General features: G+C 42.7%; 1 protein-coding gene across 1 annotated transcript in view; it reads right to left on the bottom strand.

The window, feature by feature from the left end:
• Window positions 1–1,185: 1,185 nt before the first annotated feature.
• Window positions 1,186–9,966, bottom strand: part of TMEM260 (transmembrane protein 260) — a 49,615-nt gene continuing 40,834 nt past the window's right edge. Inside the window, exons 11-16 of the mRNA XM_065403546.1 lie at window positions 8,718–8,889; window positions 7,467–7,615; window positions 5,123–5,299; window positions 3,724–3,777; window positions 3,121–3,211; window positions 1,186–1,813 (exon numbers count right to left, since the gene is read on the bottom strand). Of these exons, the coding sequence (XP_065259618.1) occupies window positions 1,541–1,813; window positions 3,121–3,211; window positions 3,724–3,777; window positions 5,123–5,299; window positions 7,467–7,615; window positions 8,718–8,889 (916 nt within the window). The 3' untranslated portion in view covers window positions 1,186–1,540. The remainder of the gene's footprint in view (window positions 1,814–3,120; window positions 3,212–3,723; window positions 3,778–5,122; window positions 5,300–7,466; window positions 7,616–8,717; window positions 8,890–9,966) is intronic.

Here is a 9,966-nt window from a genome sequence, read left to right as displayed (position 1 = left end):
TGTTCCCATTCTTCTCAGTGTTTGCAAATCGCCCACCACAAACGTTGAGCGACCGACTATTCAAAACATGCTGCCAAACGTAAACAGTAACCAAAATGGAAAGAAAGAGAGGAAAATATTTGTCTCTAATATTGTAACGGAACGACCGGAGGGTAAGAATTTTCAGATAGAAGTGTGATCTGTAAGTACCCAGTGTCCACTTAAGCCTCTATGGAATGGAATGAAGCTGTTACATTTAAAAACACAGACCTACACATGAAGAATATCTGAGAAATATCAGGGCTGGTAAGTGGAATAACAGTCTAGAATCACATATGCACAGACAGATATATTACATATAGAATATATACACAATATATATATGGGGGGAAATCCATATAATAAATTGCACAGCCATGTGATAAACCTATGGTGCACCTTTGACCATTTCTCCTGCACTCCGCTCACTGTACAATCTCCACTTATTCTAAGGTTCCAAACCCCAAGGTGGCTTTGATCAGTGGTTATTGGAAAAAAAAAATCAACCTGCCACATAAACGTTTCCTCTTTCTCCCCCCAAAATTACCTCCACCAAGATTCCGTCGTGGGCCAACCACAGCTTCTCTAAATCTAAAAATATCTCAAGGGCCTGCAGGGCTAGAAACAGGAACTTTATAATCACTGGGAAGGTAAAATTCCTACCTTGCCAGTGGAGGCCCAGCACTCAGTTTTAGCCCTTGAAGGACCAAAGAAAAAGGAATCAAAATCAGTAACAAAATAAATATAGAGCAGCTATTTTAGGTCATTTTTAGACAATTCTATTGGTCCTTGAGCCTGACACAGTTAGATTCATGGTAACCAACTCACTTGGCTCTACAGGAAAGACAAAAAATAGTTCAGCTAAAATGCTCTAAAACATTCCTAAAACTATTTTTTTGTAGCGTCTGTGACTCTACAGGATGTGTGAGAGTGTAGTGAGGTATAAAGGTTTTACCAGCACTCTTTCTGGATAACTTGTGTAACTCAATCATGGCTTCACCCACTATGAATAATGATCCTATATCCCAAACACCCACACACCCTCTCTCTCTCTCTCTAATGGCAGTGTGTAATACTGTACACAAAGATATACAAAATAGAGATATTTTACATAGCTGGAACTCGACAACAGAAGGAACTTTTTGTAGGAAATGAATTTCATATATTTATGAAGTAATTATACACATCAAATAAAATCAATGGACGTATTTGCATACACCGTATGTTGGACTTCCTCACTTTTTTTTTTTAATTTATTTTTTTTAAACACAATGCTTAATTTGGTAACAAATTTTTTTCTACACAAATCAATGTGAAATGCGTGCTGGCTACCAGAACTCTTCATCTGGCGACAGCAAAAGAAAGAACAGTGCTACATTTCCATCCAGGAGACCACTTGATTTCCTTCCGCTATCAGTTCTGTCGTATTTAAAAAGCCTTCTCCTGTTGTTAAGAACGGATTCAATTTTACCTTCCGACGTCGGAATTTTAACACTTCAGAAAGCAGGTCCCCAAATGGGTTCTAGACAGCCAGCCGCTTCAGATTTTTTTTCATTTTTCTCAGCCCCTGCAGCTCTTTCTTCAGGTGTTTTACAGCCTGCAAAATATCTGCTCGTTGGGGGTCATCCTCTGCTTTCTCCGTATAGAGGAGGAAATGTTTAACAGTTTCAGATAACAACACTTCAGGGTCCACATCCACCTTATGGAGACGCAGCATCCTTTCGCAAGCTATCGCATAGTTCTTATGCCAATTGACTGGGTGGTTTTTATGTGAATTGAGGATTTCCTTGTATGACTAAAAAAATAAATAAAATATAAAGCACACACACATTTCTCTCTTTAGTGGCTTTTTCAGAATTTTATAGAGTTAAGAAAACAGACACGATAAACATTATTTTGACGGCCAAAATCTAGAATGGCATGTCTGTGAAATCAATCTAGTAGTAATGCAGAGAAGTATGAGTTGGAATATCATTGGGTGGCAAAAATATGTCATTTACTAGCACTGCAAAGTTTTTTTAGAATGCTGCAAATGAATGATATAACCCCATTCCATGACATAATATACTTCCCTGAGAGAGTTGTTATACTATGGAAAAGAGATTCAATTGTAACGCATAGAAAGACATTTACCCAATAGTTCAGAAGGTCAGGACATCTTAAACAGGACTTAAGCAGTCCATTGACTTCAGTGGGACCATTCACATGCTCAAAAGTTAGGCACGTGCTTAAGAATCCGCCTGAAGAGGGGACGACAAACTTCAAAATGCTACACAGTAGGGAACAATTTAAAGAAAACTATTAATTGTTCATCTGTTGGGCTAAGACGTTCCTCATCTCTACCAACGGAGATGATTAGTTTTGCGACTGTGCATCACTTAATACCTTTACCAGTAAGGTACTACCAATGAGCCACTAATGAGGTCACAGCTAATATTTCTAGTGGTGTGAACTTATTTCCAGAAAGAAGATTTTGGAATTTGCTGGCTCAGCGCTGTGGCACAGCTATGCATGGACATGGGGACTAGTGTATACAGGGGACTACAGTGCTCAATTGGCATGGGTTAGGAGTACATCATTCTACAAAACAAGGTGCTAGCTAGGTCGTTTTTATCATCACCTTTATTTGCTAACTGAATGACCATCCAGACATGCTGCTGCAATTGTTTGGGGCAGGCTTTTAAAGAGGGAAACAGGAATGGATAAAATCCCTGAACAATCCCCTTTTAATTTGCTATAGACTTGGATTGGATGAACAAGAACACATCCAGCACTCATGCTATCTAGCTATGTATACAGGCAAGTCTCATCTTACGTGGGGGTTCCGTTCGGCGGTTAGCGCGTAAAGGGAAAACCGCGTATAGTGAAACACTCATTGAGTTCAATGGCGGGCAGAATCACCCGCACTACAGATGCAGTTTTTATATTGTTGTTTTTCTTATTTTCCCCGTTTTTGCCGACCGCGCAAAGCTGAATTCGCGCATGTTAAATGCGCCTAAGATGCAACTTGCCTGTACGTGCCCTGGGCCTTGCTATGGTATCAGAGCACTAGAGATAGCTCAACAACAACAACAAGAAAAAAGGTGACAAAAAGTTACCTACACTGTATGCAAAGGTATAAAGTTGGGATTTTATATCTGCAGACACGCTAGCAGTTTCTGCAAGGTCAAAGATAAAGAAGGCTGTTTTCATCCTAGAAAACAGAATAAACTCTATCACGACAATTATAATAATTTTTTAAATATGACTAGGTCACTTCACATGAACAGGCAAAACCTTCAATACTGTCTCATGGAAGATGCATCCCCAAAAGCCCCTTATAATGGTATATGAAAACCCATCTCTTCTCCACTTGAAAGTTTACTGTGGATTACATTTGACACAAATCTATTTTCTCACTCTATCTCCAAACTATCCTCTCCTTCATCGAGACATTTACAGCAAAATCCACATTTCTGCAGGACCTAGTCAACAGAATTCACTCAGTTCTAACCATTTCATCAAGCTGATGTACAATCCATAGGATGCAGGGAATTTTCCTGTTAGGCAAGTCTTCCTCTAGACATTTATTTTTTTCTGAGGGGGAAATATTTCACTTTGTGGCAAAGCAACACCCGCTATTACAGCACCCACTTTGACATGCATTCCATGGCAACAAATTGAAATCATTAGCCGTGGGTTGCCGGGAAGTGAAGAGAACCTCACCTGGCTTGCCACATCTCTTCATTTGCTACAGCTTCCCATGAAGATGGATCAAACCTAAAAAACAATTCAAGTAAAATTCAACCACGCCGCCTACAGCACTGAATTTTTTTTATTTTTTTTTAAACGGAGATATCCTATCTCCTAGAACTGGAAGGGACCTTGAAAGGTCATCGAGTCCAGCCCCCTGCCTTCACTAGCAGGACCAAGTACTGATTTTGCCCCAAATCCCTAAATGGCCCCCTCAAGGATTGAACTCACAACCCTGGGTTTAGCAGGCCAATGCTCAAACCACTGAGTTATCCCTCCCCCCCTCCATTGGACTCCATGCATATCACCCGCTGCACGATCATCTTGCACTCTACAACAAAACCCCTTCCCCTCCAACTTCTCAGGTTATAAATCACCTAAGCAGAAGGAACGTGGCCATGAAGTCTAGGGCACAGCAGCAAGGAATTCAGAATGAACCTGCTCCTGGATAAATTTTTCTCTCTAGATATAATCTCTTGCTGCTCCTTTTATACATCTCACAGCACCCTGACTATCTTCAGGCTGGGCAGCCTGATATAAACACCCTTTATAGCTGTTTGTGATGCTTTGGGAGTTAGATAAGTCATGTCCTTAATACTCTTGGCCCCTGTGAACAGGGAAAAGAAGATCTGAGCCCAGTGAGTCACCAAACTGGACTATGTCTCATAGTTTTAACACTGTAATATAAATAGCATCTTTCTTTCAAGCAGGCACTACTGAGATTATAATCTTACACTTTAAAACAACCGACTATTTTGTTATTAAATTGGGGAACAGAAGTTGTAATTCAGCATAGCACTTAAGCATATGCTTAAATGCCATTGACTTCCCTGGGATTTAAACATGTGCTTAAGTAGTCTACTGAATAGAGATGTATTTAAGGACATGCGCTTAAGTGCTCCGTTGGCTAGGGGCCTTTGTGCTCTTGAAGACAAGGGATCACAGCGCTGACTATAACCGGAAAAGACTTTATAAGACCCTACCGAGTTGTGTGGCTGCCCCTCAATTTCAACTTAACGTGCCAACAAATCTATAGTTATGAAGTACCTCACCAGTCCTAAAGATCCTCACTAGCCCATTCCCAAGCCTCTCATACAGACACAATTAATCCTGGAGAGTGGTGCCACACTCACCATGGTGGAGGAAGACACTGATGATACCTCTAAGCCAATTTTCACTTGTAACCTCATCAGTGTTTGAGCCTAGCTCTCTGAAGGTGAACTGCTAAGTGAATTAACACTGCAGCACATAGCTCCCCCACTGTTTATGATGGTGGCAGAAGACTAATTAACAGGAAGACACAGCGCAGAGTCCCTCATGATTTACGAGGCCAAGAAAGACAAATAAGATTTGAAACAGCCGCGCTTCATACCTTCCATAGTCTTCAGTCCAGTTATAGATACTCCTTGTAAGATGTAACCACTCTCCTGGGTTAAAAACAGTTCCTGAAGAAACCAATTTGTCACAGGAACCCCATGGCCAAAGTGAATAGCTTTTTCTCCAAGTTGAGTCTCCTTCGTTAAGTCCTATGCATGCAAATGCTTCCTTACTGTCAAAAAACAGAGAGAGACTCAGTTATTTGTAAACGCTTCCAGCGTTCTAGTTTTCACTGTGTCACTCACCACTACAGTGGAAAACAGCTCCTCCCGAGTGTCGACAAGTACAAAGCACGGCATCTGGGATAATGCGCAGGCAATGAACTGGGAGAAGATCTGAAACCAGTGTTCAGTGAGTATGTGCTACTTGGGACTGACAAGAAGCGGGGATTGTTGCAACATCCCAGCAGATAATGGCTCCCCTGCCTGGCGTCTGTTCGCATCCGCAGCAGCCCTGGAGCCGGCAGCAGATGGTTTTGTCCTGAGGCTCCTGTTGGCAGCAGCGGTGACAAACAAGTCATCTGCTGACCTCCAGGGTGGTCAGGTGGGAGAATGGGCCCTGCCGGTGGTGGGTTGGATGATCAGTTGGGGGGGATGGGTCTCCCTGACAGTCTTGAAATGGGCAGGACTCGACTAACAGGTGTGTGAGAGAGTGAGGAGGGGTGTTGGTGGAGGGGGCTCCTTATTCAGTTTCCAGGCGGGGGCCAGCCAGGTGTACACTAGCACATAGGGAGACAGGCTGCAGTTCCTGCAGGACTTCCACTCAGTGGAGCAATAGCTTGGTCTGTCTCCTCCTCAGGTGTTGCTGGGGGGCTCATGAAGGAGGGAGGAGTCTACAGGAACAACATGGCCCATCCCCCCTAGAAGCACTGATGTGGGGCAGAAGGGAGCTCAACTCACACACTGTCTGCTGAGGTTGCCGCAACAGAGGGTGCACTCAAAGAAGGGGCTGCCCAGGGCAGAGTGAATGTAACCCTTTCTATGCCAAAGCGTAAGCAATGACTCCGCCTTCTCCCCATGCAGCTGCGTGTGGGTGTACCTGCCAGTGCTGCATAAGCCACCTCCCCTCCTTCCATTTCATTGAATCTATTAAGGTATTTCTAGCACCCCTACCACTGGGCACCAGATAGCAAACTGGAAGTCATCTTGCCGTCTGTGAGCTCTACAGCTGAACCAGTCAGGTTGAAAGGAGTGTATCAAAGTCTGAAAACACACAGACGCAGACACACACACATGCAGAAACAGTTTTTTTTTCCAGAGATCAACTGTTAAAATACTTACTTATATTAAAAAAAGGGAACATTACCAGACCAATATCATAGGCAAGGTTTTCTATCCCTATCAATTAATGCAGAACAACACTATTAGAACTTTGGTGCTAGGAAACAGCGTTAACTGACTTGCTCAGAACTGCAGATGTAGCCTTTGTCAAGACTGGAATCAGAACTCAGGAGTTCCCAGTCCCAGTCCTGTGTCCAGACCACACAGCTCGGTCCTCGAGAACTGCAGCTAGGAGACCTGGCAGTTGCATACTCAGCACTATATTGCCCATCCTTATACAATGGTCACTCTTATGTGTGTCACAATCTTTATTCATTAGGTGCTCACGGGGATTGGCATAGCGTTGTGGTATGCACAGCATTTGACTTGCTGAGCTTTGAATATCGAAACTACTGCTGTTACATGCCTGTCAAGGCCATTTAACTTTAGAAGGGGAATTTCTATGGATTAGTCTGATGTTCAATCCAATATTGCACCTCTGGAATGGCCAACACTGGATGCTTCAGAAGTAAGGAGACCCCTCCAGTGCACATGGCCAACTGGGAACCATCACACCATGGAATGGAAACATTTCTTCCTGACCACACCCGGCAATTGTCTTATGCCTTGAAGCCCTTGCCATGTTTCTCCTGGCTAGTCAAAATGCGGATGCTATTCTTATTCATGTGAGTGTTTAATCCTTTCTTTGCTCTTACCAGGCTATTTTTGTACAATGTTTATTCCTGGAGTACATTCATTCTATACTACTAAGATGGCCGCAGTGTCATGAAGGAGAAACGACAAGTGTTCTCTACACCTGTGGTGATTTCAAGTATGTAGGAGCTTTGCTTTTTTAAACTGAATTGTGCCAAGATCTTACAAGCAGTTTTTGTTAATCACCTTTTATTTTTCCTCCTGAACAATCAAGTTTATAGCTGGACAGTGTTACTTCAGCCTAGATATTCAATTAAATCAGTGGGGAAGTCGGTGTAGACAATTGGTCTTTTGGAATGTAATAGCTGCTGCTAGGTAAACAATTTTAGGAAAAAAGCTTAAAGGTTTTAGGAAAGAAATGCTTACTGTTTATTTACTTTGAGAAAATGATGGAGATTAAACGTGAGCGTTCCGTCGGGTAATATTCCTTCCACAGGATTCCACCGCCTCCCAGGAAAAGAGATGCCTGGCAAATGCTTAGCCATCTTTGGTAAATACCACTCATAAGTCATCATCTACCACAAAAGATAAACAAAAAGATTAAAATGATCTAAACTTTAAGACTAAATTCCCCACCTGCACACACACAAAAAATGTAAGTTTGCACAGATTAAAAAAAAAATGGCTCAAGAGAGTCTAGAAAAACCTCTCTGCGTGTGTAAATGTATCTCCTCCCGGGAAACTGGTACGTGGAAGAAGTGGGGGCAGAGGGGGAAGGAATGGCAAAAGTGACATGCGGCAAGAGATATGATCTCACACCAGGGGAGACAGATTGGGCACAAGGGTTGGGGAAAGGAGGAAGCAATCTTTTGAAATAAACGATGAAGCTTCCCATATGATGGCAGCACTCCACAGAACCCCTCTGTGAGATGGCGAATTGCCATGGCTACTTTCAAGGATCTGCGTTTGAGAACATCTCATTGAGCATTTCACCTGCCTCACCAGAATAGCCCCAAACTCAAGTGACCCGTGGTTATGGATCAAGGCTACTTTCTTTGGGGGTACTTTCTATCATTCCTCTACAAACTGTGCAAGCCCAGATCTGTGTTTTAGTTACGTGCAGCTAGTCCCAAGGGCAGACCTCACACTGGACAGCTTTTTACCTTGAGAAAATGTATCTTTATAATTAAATTAAAGTCACATGGCTAACCATGTGGAAACCTCATGGGCCATTGCATAAACACATACATTGATACGGGTATCTCCGTATTGACAGGTGAAAAAACACTTTTCTTTTACATTTACAGATTTGCCATATTCTTCTTCACTTCTCCCTCACACCCACTGCCATCTTGTTGGCATACATGTTCCATTCTAAGCCAAACGCACTAGTGACAAAGTTCAAGCAAAACTTTGTGCCACTCTGGAGGAGTGCTGTAGGCACAGCCTTGCAATAGAGCAAATGGGCCTCCATGGTTTGAACATGTCTTCTGAGTCAAGCCCAGTCGCTTCAGGTCTCAGAGCTTGGAAACTTCGATTAGACCCTGAACTAAAGGAGACTATTTATAAAACAACGTTATAAATCAGAAAAATGAAACATAAGGAAAAAGTGAAAAGCTGAACCTGCGTTTGTTTTCTATAGCAAAGTTTTGGATTGCCTCCTACGTATTTACCTACCTCTTGATCCACTAATGTGACATCCGGCCTCATTCCCTCACAATAATGAAGGTAACGAAGAGAATTCCCTGTTAGGTCTCCTCTGAGCAAGATTATTGCATCAGGTGGCATGGAGGACAGAAGGTTCCTTGCAAATTTATCGACAACGTAATTGCGGCTTTGGTCACAAATGCTTAACAGAAGACATCAAAATATAAACATCTTAGAATAGACATTGATGGGGCTTTAAACAATTTTATTCGATAGGCAGTCAGAAATAAAAATAATAGCCGTCTAGCTATTCAATAGTATTTTTCACCCACAGACCGCAAAGCCTTTTATGACGATCACAATCCCCATTTTACAGATGGGGAAAATAAGACACAAAAGTTGAAGCGACTTGCCCAAGGTCACATGGCAGGCAAGTGGCAGAAAGATGAGCCATTACAATAACTGTAAATAAATACACTGTAACCTCCCATTTTTATTGGGCCATATAATCCAGACAAGCGTTTATTAGTTTTAGCTGCAAGTGCCAGTACAATGAAATGTCTGATATTGTCAATTAAAAACCATTTTTTCTAGCTTTGAAAAATACCTCATTGTATTGAGAATCTCAGCATGGGAATATAAAGTCAGACGGAGAGGGGCAGATTTACACCAGCTGAGGAGGTGGATCATTTTAAAACAAACAAACATTAACAGGCAGCTCCAACTCAAAATGTCTGTGGTTTTCCAAACTGCATAGACCCCACAGAGTCACAAGCTCTGGGATAGGCTGGTGAATGACTTTAGAGCCCAGGCCGACATGCCTCGGAGGCCAGTTGTACGTTGAGGAGCTGCCTGTGGGGAAGGAACTCATGAATACTACACTTCCCACACTTCACTGCTTCCGGCTCTTGCAACCTTTCTCCTTCAGCATGCAGCCACCCGAAATTAGTTCATACCCAAGCTGGAGACTCTTTGGCTTGGCCATGGAACAGGGCTCTGGTGAGACCTTAACTCCCCCAAAGTACCCAGAGAGGCAGGCAAGGCATGTGGAAAGCCGGAGTAGAGCAGCGGAAGGTCTAAATGGCCGTTCGGGCCAATTGAAATGTGTAACCCTCTTATTGAAATAAAATGGAAATGTATTGCTTTGTTTGTTTGAAAACAATTTAGTTCACCTCCATGTTTTCCTTCTGACGCTCCAGGAGGCCCCAGCTCTCTGGTCCAGAGTGGCACCTCTGGTCCCAGAGAAAGAGTAAGGGCAGACAATGGAGTAGATTCTATT

Source organism: Emys orbicularis, chromosome 4 (genome assembly GCF_028017835.1).
Source record: "Emys orbicularis isolate rEmyOrb1 chromosome 4, rEmyOrb1.hap1, whole genome shotgun sequence".
Classification (NCBI taxonomy): domain Eukaryota; kingdom Metazoa; phylum Chordata; order Testudines; family Emydidae; genus Emys; species Emys orbicularis.
Note: the sequence above shows the minus strand (reverse complement) of the source record. Positions and strands in the feature narration are given on the sequence as shown.